The sequence below is a fragment of the Ctenopharyngodon idella genome, chromosome 7 (assembly GCF_019924925.1).
Source record: "Ctenopharyngodon idella isolate HZGC_01 chromosome 7, HZGC01, whole genome shotgun sequence".
Classification (NCBI taxonomy): domain Eukaryota; kingdom Metazoa; phylum Chordata; class Actinopteri; order Cypriniformes; family Xenocyprididae; genus Ctenopharyngodon; species Ctenopharyngodon idella.
In genome coordinates this window covers 23,374,479-23,396,311 of record NC_067226.1, presented here as the reverse complement: position 1 = coordinate 23,396,311, position 21,833 = coordinate 23,374,479, and the positions used below count along the sequence as shown (strand labels likewise).

Below are 21,833 nucleotides of genomic sequence, written 5' to 3'. Positions count from 1 at the left end.
AAAAATGATGAGGAGGATGATTCCTGTTTAGTATTTATTAACTCACTGTTACTCTTAATACTCTATTCTGCATACACTCTCAGCCCCGTATTTGCAATAGAATCTGTATCTATTTCTATAAGTCTATGGGAGACATATTATTAAACATTATTGAATAAAACTAATATATTTGTATGATTGTAAAACCAAAGAGTCATTTGTTTTATTTTCTGCTTGTGAGTCTGTAAACGCTCTGTGAGAACGGCCATTCAGATGTATCATTCAGTGCCCTCATTTAAAGTAAAGCATTTTAATTGGCGCTCAGGTAAGTGCCAGCGTTCACCATCTCAATAGAATTTTACAGGTGAGTCAGCATTAGTTATGGGTTGTTAAGTTGACTTCTATAATGATTAAATTGGCAGAGGATCAAACAGTGAATGTGGTGGGATGGCGGCATTACTTAAGTACAGCACGGCTCGACGGGAGTGCTCAAGTGAGGATGAACAGGAGACAGGTGGCATGTGTTCCAAGAGTCTTTCGCTTTGTTCCCACGCAAAAGCAAGCTTCGCTAAAGAGCAATTTTCATCTTTTATCCTGCTAACTGTGAAGGAAAAACTTCAGCAATCCCCTGACCTCTGATTTTAAAAGGCCCATCAAAGTGTCAACACTCTAGAGCAGCAGAATAAATCTCATCCTTTAATCTAATTGGTGGGATAAAGCTGCATAATTCTCAGCTCTGATGAATTACATAAAAGTATAGCACATTAATGCTACTCCTCTTGAGCCAAAAGCACCCCAGAACTGTATAAATATCCTGGCGTGAATTCAAACACATCAAAACATTTATTTAAAAAGCACATTTGGGGGAAGACTCTCAGTGACGACCTCAATGCTGGGCGACATGAGTGCTCTGCCTCTTTTGTATGCAGGAAATAGTTTGAAATGTTCATGATTTTTAATGCGTCCCTGTATGCTCACAGAAAGTCAAACATGTGCTCTTGTAGTCTGTGAATATGGATTTGTATTTGAAAAACAGTCCCCTTTGTGAATTCAGACCATTTGTTATCTTATGTTATCTTTACATTGCAAAGACAGCACAGTAGATGCATTTTAAGTGGCTAATATTACATAAAAAGGTAGACAGATGCTACATAATGATGAGGCAAAACATTTACCGAAATCTCGATTGCATAAATAATTCTATTAAGCTTAAGTTTCACATAAGACAACAGAAATGTGAAATGATGATTAAAAATATTAAGTTACAAAAAGAAGTTCTCTGAAATAGCTTACTATTTTGTTAGATAACGTTTGGTGTGGGCGCGTGAACTCGTGTTCCCTGAGTGCGCGCGCGCGCACGTCCTGTAACCCGAGAGTAGTGACAGCGGTCTGACTTCACGCCAACTGTGTGTGCTGGAAAAAAAACACGGACGGACCCTCAAGTTAACTTTCTATGAAGATATCCCTGTGATTTAATTTGGTGAATCGTCATGAAGGCCCAGGACTGGTTTATTGTCACCTGCTGCCTCTATGGCCTGAGCGCAATGGCAGGTAAGTTGAAGTTTCCAAACTGAATGTGTGCCTTGTGTTTTGCGCGCACGTGTAAATGCCCAGTAAACTTTTAAAGTAAAGTTATAGTAAGTCATAGTTTTGACGTCCTACAACACCAGAGGGGTTTGAAAAGGAACGTTATAACGTTACTTGTAGTCTTTATTTGTTCACATCGAAATCGGTTTTGGACTGTTTTTACATAATTTTAGTGTAAGTCTTCAAACAAATCATCAAAAACGTTGCCATTTCGAACATTAACCTGCATGTTTTTAACGACTTATATTCACAAAATCGCAGTCTACGTTTCCAATACAGTTAGTAAGTGTTATATCATCTATAAATGACCTCCCTTTAAAGTAATTTTCTCATTTGTAATAAATAATTTAATTTATCTTAATGGTCACATAATTTGATGTACATGTGTCATATTACATATATATATATATATATATATATATGTATATATATATATATATATATATATATATATATATATATATATATATAACACACACACGCACAGAGAGAAGCTGCCAAATTAATATAACTCAGCCTAGTGTGAAAAGGTCAACTGCAGTATCATGTCAGTCATACTGTGAGAATATTTTGTCAGGAATACATGTCTGCAGTCTATAGTGAGCCGTAATAGCATTATATTGTAAGGTTTATTATGCTTTTCACAATTCTACTTTAAGAATTGGGGCAAAACCTCATGGTGGTCTCATATGTTCATTGATCACCTTTTGATAACACTTAGTATAGAAATTACATAGTGTATTTCTTATACAATGTCTGTAGTCTACAATATACTGTAGTTCTGTAGTATTTTTCATTCAGAAACCCTAAGGGTGATTTGAAACACTTATCTCGCATTGTTTACTATTGGGTTGGCTGGTCATTAAGTTACATTTTTGTTGACATTTGTTGATATAAAGTTGACATTTTTGTACAATGATTGTGTGAAAGAAAACATACAACAGAAAGCATGATAGCAGGTTTTCAAATGAGTCAGTTATGAGAATTTACCGCTTGTGAAAATGGTACCAAATAAGTAAGTAAATAAATAAATAAATAAAAGGGATATTTTCTGAATATTACCAGTTTTATGAATACCCCTGGGAAAACTGTAAATTAACCTTGAGTCAGACTATCATCAGGAACTCTTTAAATTAAGGGTTGATTTAAAGGTGTTTCTGAGAGGTTAATTGTGGTAATTATTGCAGGGAAGCTTTCAGTGGGATTGCTGGGCAGCAGATGGTATATTCTCTGTAAGGCCTCATTTATTTCACAATATAAACGCTCATACAGGAAAAATAAAGATTTCTCATTTCCATACAGTTTCATTACAGCATTGGGGTTTCTTTTCTCAGTAAAAGCCAATTGAAGTTATTTCTCACAGGAAAAGTCGGTCAAAAACACAGTAAAAATGCTCTTTGCATATGCTCAGCGCAGCAGCCATTGGTAGTGGCGGTTGGTAATGAAGGTGATGTGTGTCGTTTGTAACTGTCAGTTCGTATTCTGGAGGGCTGGAGCTGGCGAGACTTGATGAATGTGGCGCCCCTAGAAGACCCGCTTATAAATGCGCCTAACCTTCGAAAGCTGAGGGAAAAAAACAGCAGACATGATGCATAAAAACATCAGCAATATCCAGGACGGGTGGAGTAAACAGTCACCCTCAGGTGATGCAGGTCTAAGAACACCCAAGGCTATGTGCGTGCCTGAGTCTTTTATCTGTTAGCTTTTATGTTCAGAGTTAAAATCTGGAGATCCATCCACTCACTCACTCATCCATCATTAAACTGTGCTTTACTCAAAGATTAGCTTTCAATCTGCAAGACTTTAATACTCAAGACTCTTAAGATTAAAGACAAAGGGTAGAAAAGTGTTGTACTGCTGTATTTTTCTGAAAGACATCATCTTTCCTAGGTGCATCAGAACCAGAACATCAGCTGATGAAGAAACTGTTTTCTTCATACAATGTTAAAGTTCGGCCTGCAAGGAGACCAGAGGAAAGGGTCATTGTGAGGATAGGCATGACCCTTTCATCATTCGTCAGCCTGGTATGGAGATAAAAACACACAAGTTTATGTAACTTAATGAGCACATATACTATTGTTTTATATTATCTTTTTTTTTTATTACCCCGCTGAAAAAAAAATCCCAGCTAAAGGGGGGTTTGGCCTCTTGGTGATGAAAAAACTTGGTGAACGCTAAAAGCTGATCACTTTATCATAAGTTGTGGTTGCTTAATTGTTTATTTAATCAAATTGTACATTGTACAATTGTGCATTGTACATTGTTACCTGTTGTGTTGCAGTGTGTGATGCTGTGGTTTTAAAGAGAGAGTCAAAAAATTAATTTCACATGTATTTCTTAAATACACATCAGCAAAAAACAGATTGTTTAATTCTCAGAGTATGGGAAGAAAAAATATGACTGGTTATGACCCTCCTAAAAATAAAATCATAAAATATGACCCATTTACAAAATGCTATTAATGAGAGTTAAGATAAATTAGCAAAAGGAAAACCTCACCCATTTTTTGTTGGCCCATAATAAATAAAAGCTAGTTTGAAGCAGGTCTGATAGTTGATTCAGCTGTTCAGTGTGTGAATTTGGTATGTGAATCAGGTCATGGGATCCTTCACTTCCTAACACAGGGATTTAATAACCCAGTCTCCGGTAACAGTGTACACACAGATTTGCATTTTCGCAGATGTCTCGGAGTTTAACTTTCTTATCAAGGTCTTGTTTTCATTACCCAGAACACAAAGGAACATTACCTTCTCTTCAGGCTTTATGAACAGTGATTTCACATGAATTTTGCTCAAGCAACCAAATGTGTGTCCAAAACAAGATGTTTATTGAGATAATATTCATTTATGACTCTTATTCAGCCTGGAAGCATTGCATGCAAATGAATCATTTGAAGTGTATATACAATGTCTATATGAGTGTTATGGTGTGTGTTGACCCATCCCCCCACTGTCTGTGCTCTGTACTGAGGCTGGGACAGCTGACATTCCTACACTAGTTTTAAATAGCATTCAGGACTGTGTACTGATCTGACCACTGAGTCTCAGGTCTTTCCCTTGTCTGCTAATCATACCCCATCACCAATCACCCCCTTCTCCCATTGCAGCCAGGTTTCCCATTATTTGTGTTGGCTTTAAAGGGATAGCTCACCCAAAAATGAAAATTTGATGTTTATCTGCTTACCCCCAGGGCATCCAAGATGTAGGTGACTTTGTTTCTTCAGTAGAACACAAATGATGATTTTTAACTGATGATTTTCAACCGTTGCGGTCTGTCAGTTGTATAATGCTTGTCAATGGTAACTCCATCTATAAGAGTCAAAAAAACTTGCACAGACAAATCCAAATTAAACCTCACGCTTATACTTTAATGAGTGCGAGACATCACTTCCGTTGTCAGAGCGCGTTCAGACCTCACCAACCGGATGCGCAAGGCAGTTGGACATAGTGGTGTTTTAGAGGTAAAAAATGATATAAATACTGTTCGGTTTCGTGCACAAACTGACCGTTTCGTGTCTTAGGACATCAATGTGTTGTCACGAGCCGCAGGGTTTAATTTGGATTTGTCTGTGCATGTTTTTTTGACTCTTATAGATGGAGTTACCATTGACAAGCATTATACGACTGACAGACCGCAAAGGTTGGAGTTAAAAATCATAATTTGTGTTCTGCTGAAGAAACAAAGTCACCTACATCTTGGATGCCCTGGGGGTAAGCAGATAAACATTTCATTTTTGGGTGAACTATCCCTTTAAATGCATCTCGGTAGCAGAGATTTTGGGGACCCTTCTTTATAGATATGCTCTTGTTTTTGGTCCATATTGACACATCACACAGTTGCTGCAGATTTGTCAGCTGCACATCCATCGTGCGAATCTTCCGTTCCATCACATCCCAAAGGTGCTCTATTGGATTGAGAACTGGTGACTGTGAGGCCACTTGAGTATAGTGAACTCATTGTCATGTTTATGAAACCAGTTTGTGATGATTTGAGCTCTGTGACGGTGCGTTATACTGCTGGAAGTAGCCATCAGAAGATGGGTCCACTGTGGTCATAAAGGGATGGACATGGTCAGCAATAATATTTAGGTAGGCTGTGGTGTGGATGCTCAGTTGGTACTAAGGGGCCCAAAGTTTGCCAAGAAAATATCCCTCACACCATTACACCACCAGCAGCAGCCTGAAACCTTGATACAAGGCATCCTTGCCTTGAATTGTTGCAGCAGACTCATCAGAGAGACTCATCAGACCAGGCAACATTTTTCCAATCTTCTTTTGTTCAATTTTGGTGTCCCTTGCGAATTGTAGCCTCAGTTTCATGTTCTTAGCTGGCAGGAGTGGCACCCGGTGTGATCTTTTGCTGCTGTAGCCCATCTGCTTCAAGGTTTGACGTGTTGTGCGTTCAGAGATGCTTCAGAGAAGTGGTTATTTGAGTTACTGTTGCCTTTATATCAGCTCAAACCAGTCTGGCCATTCTCCTCAGTCCTCCGGCATCAACGAGGCATTTTCGCCCACAGAACTGCCACGAACTGGATATTTTCTCTTTTTACGACCATTCTCTTTAAACCCTAGAGATGGTTGTGTGTGAAAATCCCAGTAGATCAGCAGTTTCTGAAATACTCATACCAGCCTGTCTGGCACCAACAACCATGACACGCTCAAAGCCACTTAAATCACCTTTCTTCCCCATTCTTATGCTCAGTTTGAACTTCAGCAGATCATCTTGACAATGTCTACATGCCTAAATGCATTTAGTTGCAAAGAGTAAATGCAAAGAATTGCTGCCATGAGATTGGCTGATTAGATATTTGTGTTAACAGGGAGTTGAACATGTGTACCTAATAACATGGCCGGTGAGTGTATAGTGCTTGGTGGTTACAGTGTTTTTTTTTTTTACATTCACAAGGGCTCCTGCTTTGGAGGTTAAGCTAAAGAACTGTCCTTTTCAAGCAAAAATTACACACATGCCTTTACAATTTTTGAATATGATGTAACTTACCCAATATAGCATAGTGTTGAAATTGCTTTAAATTGGTATTCTAAAGTTCATTTTATAGATCCGCCAGTTCCAGTTCTCTTATTTGATTATGGAAGCAGTGTTCCAAGATTGCTGATATTTCTTTGATATTGTTTTCATTGGTAGAGTAAAAATAAACTAACTGGCCATATTGTGTCTAAAATGTGAGTTGCTCAACATTACCTTCTTGTTTACTGAACTGTTGTAAAAAAGCAAAACCACACTGATTTCTGTGGCCAAATCACAGCCAAGCACTCTTCATATTGTAAATTGTAATTATAAAACCACTGATTACTTTGTCAAAACACACATGCATTCACTAGTTGAATTAATGAATTATTTTTATTTGTTCTGTTTCATGTTGTTTTATGTTCTAGAACATGAAAGATGAGGAGATGAACGTTATTGTTATTATGAACTTGGTAAGTCAGCACGATTTCTTTCGAATCCTGCGTGTCATTTTAAGAAGTAACGTCTTCAGCACAATTCAAACTCATAAAGCTTTATTTGCATCGAAGAAAAGTTATCTGTCATCTATTGTGATCATTTACAGGGCTGAAATTACCACGTTACCTCACAAGACAAACTCTGACAATAAGAACTAGGATCAATATAGCATAACTTTGAATGCAAAATGAAAAATTATGCAAATGCCATTGATAATATGAATGGAAAAATGTGCAGAGATATTGCATTTGGTATAGTTAATGACACAAGCCAGATCATTTGATTAAATGAAGAACTGGGTGTACTTATAATTTCTACGATGACCCTCATTTATCTGTACATGAACACACACACAAACACCTTTTGTGCTCTTGCAGGAGTGGAACGATTATCGCCTCTCCTGGAACCCAAAAGATTATGGGGGAATTGATGTGTTGCGTATCCCGTCTGGAAAAGTGTGGCTTCCTGATATTGTTCTCATCAACAAGTGAGTTTTGTGTGTCTATGTGTTGCTTTGCATATTATTTCAGAGAACCCAGTGTCAGGCGCGTTATCTTAGAGAGTCTTTGCTGAGTTTCTGCAAGAACAGCAGAAATAACAGAAATTATCAAAGCGTTTGTGAAGCTTGTCAAGAGATGCATGCACACACATTACTTTCTCTCTCTATCTGTGCCTTTATCACATACTCTCGCTGTAATGCCCAGGTAGACCCTCATCACTGCTGGGGTAAATGTCCTCCCTCCTTCATTCATCTCTGCTTTATAGCCGATTAAACAACACTGCTGTCCGCTAGCAGCCCCTCTGGTCCTGCGTTCACTCACACACACACACACACACACACACACACACACACACACACACACACACACACACACACACACACACACACACTTACAAACTAAATCCCACACACTGTTCAATGAGGGACATCTTGGAGTCCCACAGCACCATTACCGTAATAGATGGGAAGTTTTAAAGGCCTGTTTTTGAGTCCTATGAGGATTATACACCAGTGCTGTATGGTTTAAGGGCTCAAATGGTCAATCTATCTTAATTGTAGGTATTACTCTTACCTATAGTGAAACACATACATATACATAATTGGACAGTGTCATGTCAGTAAATCTAAGCTGTCAATGACCAGGGGCTGTCAACCTCCAAAAAGGACAAAAGAAGTAGTAGTACATACACTTTGTATCCCTAGTCATATGATAGCTTTGTGTGAAGAACATACTGAAATGTAAGCCATTATTCATTGTAAATTTTACCTTATTCCATAGAGTTGTAATCTCATACACACATATGCATATTCAAAATTGATGAACGAGAGAGTTTTATTTCAAGTCACGTCACCTTTATATAGTACTTTATACAAAAATGATTGTTTCAAAGCAGCTTTAAAGTGATAAACAGGAGATACTGATCAATGGTGCGAACAGAATTCAATTCTTCTGTATAGCAGCTCTAAAAAGAAAATAAACAACACGCAAGATGAAAAAGAGCCAGTGCCATTTCCCAGCACCTGTCACTTGTATCACATATGTATTTTTATTATAGAAATATTGCAAAAAAAGAAAGTGCTTTATAATCATATATATGCCTTTTATATAATGTCTTTAGCAAGACATTACACCATATCATGCTTTTCATCTTCAGAAAGATCTTTCTTCCTCCCCATATTGCATGAGAACTGTGACTTGCTTAATAATGTGGAACAATCTGTTTAAGTAGGTTTTCCATTTACCTAAGAAGACCTGGCAAACTATTTAACGCAGCTGTCTGAGATTTATACAGTTATCTAGAAAGATATGAGAAATAAAACACTTTTTTTGAAAAACTAAAATTTGAAAGTTTATTGTACTGAAATCCTGCTGATTATTTATATTGTGTGAGATCTGTCATGCCCACTAGAGCCTCATCAATAATTATTAAGCATGTGCTGAATACCTCTGAAGTAAACTAACCCTGGAACATAACCTTCTCCTGAGCAGGTTATGTTCAGAAAATTAGCTGCTATGGCTACTTGCATATCCTGAAATTTACCCTGAAAGTTGAGGTTATTCACTTGCTCTGAGTAAACTTACCCAGGTAAGTCGCATAACCCCCTGGTGTAAACAGACCCAAAGAAACTTTCATTTTGAATCTGATATTGTCAGTGTGGATTCAGACTTTTGGACTTTCAGGGAAAAACATTATAGTGTAACCATCCAAATTTCCTTAAATTGTTAGTTCACCCCAAAATGAAAATTCTGTCATTAATTACTCACCCTCATGTCGTTCCACACCCATAACACCTCCGTTCAACAGTTTAAGAGAATGACACATAAGAGAGGATATTGTTAAATAAAGTCGTTATTTTTGTTTTGTTTTTGCGCACAAAAAGTATTCTCGTCGCTTCATAAAATTAAGGTTGAACCACTGTAGTCGCGTCGAATTTTTTTAATGATGTCTTTAGTACCTTTCTGGACCTTGAAAGCGGTGGTTAAATTGCTGTCTATTGAGGAGTCAGAGAGCTCTCGGATTTCATCAAAAATGTCTTAATTTGTGTTTAAAGATAAACAAAGGTCTTACGGGGTTTGGAATGAAATGAGTGTAAGTAATTAATGGCAGAATTTTCATTTTTGGGTGAATTAACCCTTTAATGTTAAGGTTTAGGTTTTTAGTAGCTATACAAGTTTATCTGCACTTAAACTCCTGTTTGTGTGTGTTTGTGTGCGCAGTAATGATGGCGTGTTTGGTGTAGCTCTACAGGTCCACGTGCAGGCCTACAGTAACGGCCGTGTGACGTGGACTCCACCAGCTCTTTACAGGAGTTCTTGCGGGGTGAAGGTAAACGCTGCAACACAACAGACATTCTGTACTGCTTTTGTAGGAAGTGTCATAATGGATTAATAAAAATCAAGTGCTCTATAAGGTTTTACTTGTTTAAATCAGTGCAGTGAAACATTAACAACATGCCATAAAAATTCTAGATGTGTATTTACATTATAGGTGCCACTGTCGTCATCAGTACTTTAATGTTTTCTTTTTAGCACTCATTTTTTAGTTATTGTTCTTGTTGATGAATGTTCAGCATCTTTTGGTAAATACTGTAGTAATAAGAGTAAGTTATGGATGAGACCTTTAAATACTGTAATGATGTGTCAAATCATAAGATGTTTAATGACGCGTTAAATCACAAGTGTTTATACTCAGCACAATTGCACTATGAATATATTACAGTTGTACACTGCTGGGGTAAATTTCTTGTTTAAAAAAAGTCTTATTTACCTCAAATAAGTGACAATCTCTCTTTCTCTCTCACTCTGATTCTTTTGTACTTGTTTTGTGAATTTCCCCCTCCTCATTTGTATTGCTGCTTTTGTTTGGCCTCGCTCTAGTTTGGCTGCGTTTGATGTTCCGTCTGGTCTTTGCATGTGTGAAATCAGAAAGATAGATGATTAAAGAAAGATCTGAGAGAAAGGATGCTCGTCAGCCAGGCACACAAATCACGTTCACATTCTCCATCTGCAGGTGACATACTTTCCTTTTGACTGGCAAAATTGCACCATGGTTTTCCAATCTTATACGTATGATTCCTCAGAAGTGGATCTGCAGCATGGCCTTGATAAGAAGGGAAATGAAATCCGAGAGATAATCTTCGACACTGGCTTCAGCGGTAACGGCTCTCTAACACTGTCACAATGCACAGCAACCTTTTAAACTTTTAGACAAAGCTTTGTCAAGTCAATGTGAAAGTTTGTCCTGAACCCATCTAGTTTTATACTTTATTTCAGCCTTTGGAGTGAAATTTACTTCTTTTTTTTTTTTTTCTTTTTTTTTTAAATAAATGTAATACTTTTCAAGAGGACCTATTATGCCCTTTTACAAAGTCTTGATTTTGTTTTTTGGATGGTTTTGGAGGTTTTCATGCTTGAATGTTAAAAAAAATGCTATTTTTCACATATTTGACATTGTTGCAGCACCTCTCTTCCAAGTCTGCCTGTAATGCTGTTTAGTTCCTGTCTCTATGAAGCCTCTCCTTCTGAAAAGCCAGTGTGCTCTGATTGGTCAGCTGGACTAGTGTGTTGTGATTGGTCAACCGCTTCCAGCATGTTTGGGAAATGTCACGCCCCTTACCATAACCGCGAGTTTCAACAAGCTACTAACTCAACCAGACCCTGTCCCTTTATCTTGTGTATGCCTTTGGTGGGAATTATTTAAATGAGGAATATTGTTCGTTACCGGAAGAAAACTCAAGACTACAATGGAGGCGTTTCAGAAACAGTGCTCACTGGTATAGACAATAACTTTGTGCTTTGTAACTTTGCAGGGCTTTTTTCATGCTCAAATGGCAACATTACACACTAAAGAAAGTTTAACATGTAAAAAAGCATAATAGGTCCTCTTTAATGGGATTTTATTAATACACTTAATACTTGAAAAATGTATGATGACAATGATGTATTGTTTGAACACTACCATGTTTCCACCTCCTCATCGTCATGTCTTCTGCCATCCCAGAGAGTGGAGAATGGCACATTCGTCATAAGGTTTCTCGGAAGAATGTGCGAGATGACCTGTATGAGGACATCACCTTCTACCTGATCATCGAGAGGAAGCCCATGTATTACGTGTTTAACATTGTCCTGCCCTGTATCCTCATCACCATCATTGCCATCTTTAACTTCTACTTGCCACCTGATGCAGGTAAAGAGTCTTTGCTCTGTTTTTTTATTCTTTCTATTTCAAACTGATGCCAGGATTGGTTAAAAAATGGTTAAATTAATCAAATCCATTTTGAAATCCAGAACATGAAATAAGTAAAAATAGAAGAGGATTAATATGCACAGAAAATCAATACATTTACATTTTACATTTATGCAGTTAGCAGATGCTTTCATGCAGAGTGACTTACAAGAAAGGAGCATAGCAATTCTTTAAGCAGCCAACAATATTTGTAATATACAATGCCACTCTGTATAAGTATGGCTTGTGTATGCATGAGTAGATCAAGAGGAGCTCTCTTTTCTTTTCAGGGGAGAAGATGGGTCTTTCAATCAACGTACTACTGACTTTAACTGTCTTCCTGCTTCTGCTGGCCAATAAGGTTCCAGAAACATCTCTGGGTGTTCCCATTATCGTCAACTACCTGATGTTCACCATGGTCCTGGTCACCTTTTCTGTCATCCTCAGTGTTGTGGTGCTCAACCTTCATCATCGTTCCCCCAACACACACCAAATGCCTCACTGGGTGCGCAAGGTCAGTACAGGAGACCTCCAGTCAAAGTGTCAGAGAAGGTCTCGTACAGTATATGAACTTGAATTTTGATCAGTGAAGTTATAGTTAAAGGTACACTATGTAACCTTTGGCCCTCTAGCGGTTAAAAAACAAAACTGCATGCATTTTGCGGAAGAACATTGTTTTGGTTGTGCTTTGGCTCTGCACGTGCAGATGAATATGGTTATACTACTGCTCATAAAATATTCACGGTACTTCCTTGAAAATAAATTCCAGCTCAGTGCTACAACAACCATAATGAAATGACCTTTCACAATAGATAATGCTTTACAATGATTTCTGTTAGAGAACTACATATGGCAATTTATCTGTTCAATAAAATACCTTACTCACCTGCTGAGTAATAAAAACGGCACCATCTCAGCATCGCTTTTACAACATTTCAAATCCCTCAGTTCTCTACATCTCCGAAAAGCCAAGCCAATGTTGATTCTGGTTTTATTACAAGCTCTGTTGCGTTCTCTTTTTGCTACCGGCTCTCCTTTTTTCGGCGTTAAAATAGGTGATTCCCTGGAGATTGGCGATTTAGCTGCTCCATGTCAACCTTTCTCACTTGTTGTGACAACAAACCGATGTCACTGCTGATTGGCTACAAGTGTGAGTTTTGGTGTTCAGTCCGATCCACTTTCAACAGCGTTTCTCAGAAATCGCTTATTGCACCTTTAAAATTTAGTTCATTTTGAGCAACAAATAAAAAGGTACATAGTGTACCTTTAAAGTATTTCTTGGACTAGAAATGTTTTTTATTTTTTGGTTGAGAATAAGTAACCATTAGCAAAACGCAAAATCAGCCTGCTTTTGTAATGAGATGCACATCCTTTTGTGAAAATGTTGTGGAGTCAGCTGCTTTCAACAAATTGACGGCTACATTGTTAAAATGACAGATGCAGAAAATGTTTCCATTTAGCATTTTCTTTTATTCCCAGACACTCCAAAACAACCCTATCTGCCAATTACAAACTTATGAAAAAAGGATAAAAGTGATAAATAGACAAAAATAAAGGTTAAAAATAGACAACAATTCAGTTTAGCAAACAGACTGTGCAGCAAAGTAGAATCATCTTTCCAAAAAGCAGCCTATTATGTGATACTATTAACCTTTACTGATGGCTGTAAGCTCAACATTATTTAAACTTATTAGAGCCACGGCTTCTCCATCAGACCACAGTGACCCGTTTACACCTTCTATTCACACCCATTTCAAGCGAACCAATCACAACACTACATGTATTTCTAAAGATTATTTTATCACTAAAGATTATTTATTACAGCATTTCTTTATTCAGATTCGGCTCAGTTTTGCAGGACATTCACTCATAACAGCAAGGCCATGTGAAAATAGACGCGTGATGCAAGGCTGAAAGATTATGTGCTGGCCGAGTGCAATCTGTCTCTTTCTTTTAGAGCCTTTGTGAAGTCATGCAGAGGAAGCGAGGACTCAGCCATCTCTAGGCGACTGTTGTTCCACAACACTTAGTTTTAAGAAGCACTGTAGTGCTATTAATTAATTGCACTAGAAATTATTTTGCTTACATAGGTGTATGTAGAAGATGTCTCTTGATTAGTGGTGCTTGCTCATACTTTGATTGTTAAGTCACCATGAAATCAAAATCGACAGTTCTTGTTTTGTTTTGTTTTTTTGCAGTATTTATTTAAAAAAATTAATTGGTGTTCCCTCATAATCTTTAATCTAAATAACTTTCCCTCCCTCTTTCAACAACATCTCTTGTCTTCTCTGATGAAATGTTTACTGGCGTGAGGGCGGGACATCCTGTCACTCACATGAGATCCATCAATAGCAAACCACAACCATCCAATCAATTCCCAATGGACAAAATCAAGTTCCGCCCTATATTTTTTCTTGTTCAAGAAGCCGTTTCACATACACGTTACAATAGGGAAGAAAAGACTGTCGCAACTTCCATTTCATCCCAACTTTAATGTTTTTCAAACCCTAAGTTTTCACTGCTGCCTGACATGTAAAAAAACTCGAGCTGCATGAACCCCACAAGTTAAACCTGAAGGAAACATGAACATCTGACCGTCTGTATATAAAAGTCACATGATCGATGTTACAAATTTAATCCAGTAGACTTGCACTGAAGGAGGGACCTAATTTTTGCATTAGCAATCTTCCTCCACTAAATGTGTAATGCAAATTTGTTGCTGCTATTTTGTATAGTCTTTATATTTCTGAATTAGAAGGACTTGAGGTTTAATTGGCATGTTTTTTACTGCAGCTGTGTATTTTGGGCTGTGAATAGAGAATGGACAAACTTATAAGATTCTGAATGTGCATTTCTTTTAGATCTTCATCCACATGCTGCCTCCATACCTGGGGATGCTGCGACCTAAAGTGGAAACACCTCTGTTTCTTGAGAAACCTGCCAAAAAGGAGAACATCCAAGCCATCAGCAGAGTGGCAGATGAGTACTTCATCCGCAAGCCCAATAACACCAACTTCCTCTTCCCCAAACCCCACAGGTAAGCCTCTGGAGTTATTAGAAGGTCACAGATCATTAGGATCTTAGGTCAAAGGGGTCAGTTCAAATTGAAGGGAAAATAGAGCTGGTTTTAAGTGGTGAATGAAAAAGCTGCTTTCTTGAGATAAGTGTAACCACTTGAGCACAGGTAGAAAATATTATGTATGCAGTAATGAATCTGTATAAGGATTCATTATGATTATTTTGGATACACCTTTAAAGACCCCAGACATGTCGAGGCACAAAAGTCTGAGAACATCTGGGATTCAAAATCTAAACCAAACAAACACTATATCTAGGTCACTACCCAGTTAACAGGAAACATTCTTAGAACTTTGGATAACATTCTGGCAAAGTTCTCTCAAAATTATGAGCAAACATTATCTTAGTAACTTTATTAGAACGTTTTTTCAGTCATCGGGTCTTTAATAATATTCTCAAAACAATAGAACAAAAACATTATTTATGCATCGTTCATGGAATGTGTTTTTTTCCTGAGAGATTTTAGTTGTGTGTGTGTGTGTGTGTGTGTGTGTGTGTGGTTCAGGTAAACCGCTTGTAAATCATCCAGAATGATGTTTTTTTTTTAAATGTAAAAAATGCAGAAAGTTTTCTGTGATGGGTTAAGGGGATAAAATATACAGTTTGTACAGTAAAGAAATCATTATGTCTATGCAAAGTCCTCATAAAACATGGAAACCCAACAAGTGTGTGTGTGTGTGTGTGTGTGTGTGTGTGTGTGTGTGTGTATGTATGTGTCTGTGTGCATGGCTGAACGCCTTAGGGTTTGATTAATCCTTTACTCTCTCTCTCTTTCACACTTTAAATCACCTCAACCAGGGAATTACACTCCGTGTACGTCTGGGGTATATATGTATGTGTGGGGTGAGGAAAAAAAAGGAAGAAATCATCACTAAAATAATAACGATCAGCACAAATCGGCTCTGACACATTAGATCTGGCCTGCATCAGGCTCAAGAGAGGCGGGAGGAGATATAGAGACAGGAGAGACTGTGAGAGTGAAAAGGAAGATGAGAAAGAAAAATTCGATGAGGCAGCGGTATCTTGCTTTTTAATTGGTTTTATAGCATGTTTTGGCACCATTGCCACTATGGTTTAGTCAAATTAGTCTTTCCTGATTAGTCATCTGTGTCTGTTGATGTACAGAGTGAGGAGAGAGGGGGAAGGAAAAAGAGGCAGGATGAAAGAAGAAGAAATCTCCAAGACTGGCAAAGAATGCCACTGACCTTTTGTTTCATTAATTTAATACACGGCTAGTCTTGTGCAGCCAATAGTTAAACTTTGACTATTGCCATCCAACTTATTCTAGCCAATATATGTAAAATGTATGCTGCGACATGGAACCACAGTTTGCTTTTTAATGTGAGATGGTCTGTCGGATTTTTTAAATGTTTTTTAAAGTCTTTTACGCTCACCAAGGCTGCATTTATTTGATGAAAAATACAGTAAAATTGTGAAATAACTGTTTTCAGTCTTAATATATTTTAAAAAGTAATTTATTCCTGTGATGTCAGCATCATTACTCCAGTCTTCAGTGTCACATGATCCTTCAGAAATCATTCTAATATGCTGATTTGCTGATCAAAAAACATTTCTGATTATCAGTGTTGAAAACAGTTGTGCTGCTTAATATTTTTGTGGTAAAAAGAATAATAATAATAATAACTTTTAAATGGTGGTGTAAATCTGAACTCAATCATTCCACAATATTAGACCGGTATAATATTGCAGTCAAAATAATGCTACGGTAGAGCTATCAGTTATACTGATGACATCAAAGAAATTAGTGGAAAATTAATTTAGACTTTGTCCAGAACTTCTGTCCTAAATTAATATGCACTAATTATTTCACTGAAAGATTCAGTGCCATAAACCTTGCAAATCCAGTGATTTAGTTCTTCCTTGCTCATTTTAGCAGCCTGGTGATGGTTTACCCTACATAACTGATGAAATATTGTGTTCACTGACTCCAAAAAGTTGTGCATAAACCAGTAAATCAGAATGAAGCTTGCCATTCTGGATATGCATCTGATGGTAAATTATGCTTTTAAATTATTAGAAAAAATTCTAATGAGTGCTTTTTAACAATCTTAACAATTATGCTGTATATTTTTTTGGTTTATGATTTATCATCTGCTTTTCCAGGCCCTAAATGTAGGTACATTCTTTAAAACTCACTTCTCTGCTGGGCTAAAGCTTTACTCTGTTCTCTTCTCCCAATCCGCTGGTCTCTCAGCCTGGCATTAACGTATGTCTCAGTCTAATGGGGTTCCACTCGGGTCACTGAAGCTCACTGGGGAACCACCGACTACCTGCAATGAGCTCCTGTACCAGCACCTGAATACACAAGTAGAGATGAGAGCTGTGAGGAATGAAGAGTCACACTGACCCCTTATGGTGGGATGGGGAGGTGTAGTATGTGGAAAATGGATGAGGAGCAGTGGGAGAGAAAGAAAGAGAGGGGATTCATAATGAAACAGATGTTAGTGAACAGATTCTCAAAAGAGGAATGCAACACATCAGTGGTGATAAGCATTTCATCAGCACATTGGAAGGATTTCATGGGTGGGTGGTGACACCATCAGCATAAAGCAGGGATTTGAAGAAAAAATAGGAAGAGAAAATGACTCTGCGTGACAGACTGAATCTGATCTGACCCAATCACAAGTGGACGACGCTAAATACAGACATAAACAGGGTCTAAATCATTTTGAGCTTGTCCAGTTTTTACCATTTCCGGAGGTAGTTTAAAACGCATTCTCATAAAGATGATGAGAGATGGATCTAACTGCAGAACTGCAGAACCACACATCACAGCAGCATCAGAACGGAAGTTAGGGTGGTGCTGACAGTCGCGTATCCCACCCCAACCACTAACCCTACCCTTCACTATAACAATATACTCTACCTTCACAGATGCTTAATGATGCTATAGGCTCTATCACAACACTGCTCTGAGACTACTGGCCTGGCGCTGCTGTCCTCAGACTTCGGAGACGTATGGCTCTGTGATTCTGCGGTTGGTTATTATTGCTAAAGACTGCCTACTCTCCGCCAACTGACCTAATACATAATTGACTTGATGGTACAATAGCAGCTGCAATTTATCGCACAGAACATTAAATGCGTGTCGTCGCATACAAACACTGGTTATCCCAGCACAATGTTCTTCCACCAGCCCTGACTTCTAGCACGATCCCACAGCGTTCGGCAGGGTTTTGCAGCTATCATTGCAGAAACGAAAGTGCTTATTTCATCCGTTGCTTCGAAATATTTGAAAAAGCCCATACATATACATGTATAAATCTTTCTATGCTAACAACACAAACAACAGAACTCTGACTTAATATTAAGGCCCCTATATACTTCAATAAAATCGAAGAAAGAACTGATGTGACATCATTTTGAACAAAATCAGGTCAAAACAAAGTTCGTTTGGAGTTCGTTTCGGGATTTCGTTACAGCTTGCCAAACAGAACTTTCCAGAAAAGTTCGCTATGGCTGGTAAACACCTTCGAACTTCGAAGTGAGTGATTAAGTGAGTGAGGGAGTGAATATGATCTGCAGTTCACATTGGAATGGGTCACCTTGACATGGGAGTTTTGAGAAACTGCCTCTTTTTCTGATTTGGGATTATGTTGGTGCACATGCACACACAGCAGGAAGGGGCGCACAGCCCAATGCATTCTAAGGCTTTAAATGCTTACACCCTTTTCTCAAGGACAAAGTAATGTGAGCCACCACGGATTTAGACTTGCTGCCTGAGGTTTCAGTCTGTGTTCATAACTTCCTGATACAATCTGAGAAATTTACTGAGGTCAACTCTTCAACTTCAGAAAAAGATATTTAAAGGAATAATCCTCCCAGAAATAAATCATTTGCTTGCCCTGTTTGCTTGCTTCAAACCTGTGTAACTTTCTTTTTTCTGCGTAACACAAAATGTTACCAAACAGTGTCAGTTCCTATTGAATTCCATTGTATTCTTTTATCCATATAATAGAAGTCTATTGGAACCAAAACTGTTTGGTAATCAACATTGTTCCAATTCTTTTATGTTTCATAGAAGAAAGTAAGTCATACAGGTTTGGAAAAACATGAGGGTGAGCAAATGACAGAATTTTCATTCTGGATCCCTCTAAGTTTAAGCATGTTTTACCACATACAATAAAGGTTATATTACATTTATGCATTTGGCAGATGTTTTTATCCAAAGCAACTTGCATTGCATTCAAGATATATATTTTATCAGTTCATGCATTTACTGGGACTCAAACCCATGACCTTAATCTTGCTAGTGGCATATGAATATGGTTCATATGGAATAGAACATTTCTGGTTTGTTTGCACAAACATTTGAAGGTAACTATGACTACCCTGGAGTAGAAGTATGTAGTTACAGTAAATGTGTTTAACAGGACCTTGTGCTTGCCATGCATTGGTTCAGCATTCTCATCAGTGTTTGCATGTTTATATACAGTTTATGGGCTGTCCACACATAAAATAATGCCAAGCATGCCCCAAATTCAATAAACCAGTGTTGTAGTCAGTGTTGGGTAAAGTTACTTTTAAAAGTGATGTGTTACAATATTCCGTCACTCCCTAAAAAAATAACTAATTACTTAGTTACTTTTTTATGGAAAGTAATGTGTTGCATTACTTTTGCGTTACTTTTTCTCACTTGGGCTGGGCTTGCTAAAAGTTAAATTTTTGGCAAATGTAAAGGCCTTTTCACACCAAAAGTAAATAAATGAATAAATTCACGACTGTACAGTAGAGGGCGCAGCTCAAACAAACCTTTCAGCTGTGCTGCTATTCTGGATTGCAGAAGAACAGGATGCAGGAGAAGAAAGTTCAGCACTCTTACTGCAGCAATAATAAAAAAAAATGAAACACAAATGTGATGTTTAGCTAAAGTCATTTTAGCTTATTATTATGGTTGAATTAGATAATTGAAGGTAAGCAGCAAAGACATTGGTTAATAAAGTCAGATTAAATACATAAAGTACATTTGTGTTGTTTAACATATTTAGTTATTGCAGGTTTGCGTGTTATTCTGAGTTTGCATTTACTTATTTGAAAAAGATATTTTGTTAAATTTAAAAATTAATGCGTTGCTTTACTAGTTACTTTAAAAAATAATCTGATTACATAAATTGTTACTTGTAATGCGTTATCCCCAACACTGGGTGCAGTCTACAGTGATATTCCTCCTCCGTTCTCTGTGATGCAGGTACCAGCCTGATGGTCAATGCACTGACTTGAGGAAGTTCATTGACGGCCCCAGTCATTACCTTACCCTTCCTCCAGAACTCAAGGAAGCTGTGGAGGCCATCACTTACATCGCAGAGCAGCTGCAGGCGGAGAAAGATTACGAGGCTGTAAGTGATTTATAATGATAACTTTTTCCAATTGTGGCAGAATTATAGGTTACTTTTCCTGCTTCTGTCTGTATGTCAGAGCTCTTTAAATCTTTGTTCCTTTTGTTCTCATTGTTTTCGTCTCCCCTCCCCCCCCCCCCCCCTTCTCTACTTTCTCTCTTCTTTTCCTTCTCGTATCTGTCTCTCAGTTAAAGGAGGACTGGCAGTATGTTGCCATGGTGGTTGATCGACTCTTTCTCTGGATCTTTGTGATTTTTACCACCGTTGGGACGCTGGGCATTTTTGCTGATGCCAGCTTCAATGCTACACCCACTGACCCCTTCCCCTAAATCTGACAGTTGTTCTCTCCAAAAAAACATTGGCATATGATGTGTTAGACACTGTTCAGTGCACATTTATGACCTTTTACTGTTATAAAAATAACTGAAAAAAAAACTTTCTACTCAAAAAATATTTCACGGTTTCCAAAAAAATATTAAGCAGCACATCTTTTCTCAACATTGAGAATAATAAGAAATGTAACTTGAGCAACAAATCAACGTATTAGAATGATTTCTGAAGGATCATGTGACAGAAGACAATGAGGCAAAAAAAAAAAAAATTCAGCTTTGCATCACAGGAATAAATTACATTTTAAAATATATTCAAATATTTTTGATCAAATAAATGCAGCCGTGGTAAACATAAGAGACTTCTTAAAAAAAAAAAAAAAACATTACTGACCCCAAACTTTTGGAGGGTACACCCTCAGAAAAAAGGTACAAAAGCTGTCACTGGGGCACAATTTAGGTACGAATATGTATACTTTAGGAACTATCATGTACCTTTAAGATAATAATATGCACCTTTTAGGGGTAAATAAGGTACAAAGGTGTACCTTTTAAAAGGGTGCCACCCCAGTGACAGCTTTTTTTCTGAGAATGTAGTGTATATGCATTTATGCATGATGTGTAAGGATTTGTTTTGATACCCAGTGTGATTTATGCTCTTAAATGTGTGAAGGCTGTTCTAGTCGTTATGTTTTTAAAGAAAGTGTGGTGAATAAAGAGCAAAGGTGGTGTTCAAGAAAATCTGTCTGTCCGTCTGTCCATCCGTTCCAAAATTTTGATTGCAAATAATATGATCAGCATAATAAATTGTGTGTAAAGGTATTTGTTGGTTGGGCTTTCATGTTCTTGAATGAGCCGCCCTGTCCTTTACAAAAACTAGTATAAACTATTCTATAACTGTCCCTTAAACAAAAGAGATCTCAGAAGATCCAGAATTGACTTGTATAAGGCTGAAAAGATTTACAAAAGTATCTCTAAAAGCCTTGATGTTCATCAACCCACATCAAGACTAATTATGTATAAATTACACAATGAACTTAGCTAGCCAGCTCTTTCACTCCCCACTAACTCTGTAGTGCTTAGTGTTTAAGGGTGTTTTGAGTGGGAAATTTTCCTGAGGAGATTGTTTGTGGGGCTTGTGTTGTACTTGTCTGAGTTTAATTTACAGCCTGGTCGTGCTTCCTGTCATCATCTTGGGTTACAGTCGTCTAAAGCATGTTGACTGGGGTCTAAATCAATAAACAGCAGTTACTGCAATCATCGTTATTACTAAAATTACATTACTCAGTATGGTAACTTGTGATGAGAACTT

General features: G+C 37.7%; 1 protein-coding gene across 1 annotated transcript; it reads left to right on the top strand.

Moving 5' to 3' along the window:
• The first annotated feature begins 1,339 nt into the window (after positions 1-1,339).
• On the top strand, positions 1,340-21,642 carry chrnb1 (cholinergic receptor, nicotinic, beta 1 (muscle)). Its single transcript, XM_051898677.1, has 11 exons — positions 1,340-1,530; positions 3,457-3,590; positions 6,960-7,004; positions 7,407-7,516; positions 9,750-9,858; positions 10,543-10,687; positions 11,533-11,718; positions 12,048-12,271; positions 14,619-14,794; positions 20,045-20,192; positions 20,381-21,642. Exons 1-11 carry the CDS (start codon positions 1,470-1,472, stop codon positions 20,519-20,521), a joined length of 1,479 nt encoding a protein of 492 aa, XP_051754637.1. The 5' UTR covers positions 1,340-1,469; the 3' UTR covers positions 20,522-21,642.
• Positions 21,643-21,833: the final 191 nt, after the last annotated feature.

Bases quoted from the DNA above. Each gene is read 5' to 3' on its own strand.
- chrnb1 (XM_051898677.1), top strand. From the start codon at position 1,470: ATGAAGGCCCAGGACTGGTTTATTGTCACCTGCTGCCTCTATGGCCTG. The intron at 9,859-10,542 runs GTAAACGCTGCA...CTCCATCTGCAG, and splicing joins GGAGTTCTTGCGGGGTGAAG to GTGACATACTTTCCTTTTGA. The intron at 10,688-11,532 runs GTAACGGCTCTC...CTGCCATCCCAG, and splicing joins CTTCGACACTGGCTTCAGCG to AGAGTGGAGAATGGCACATT.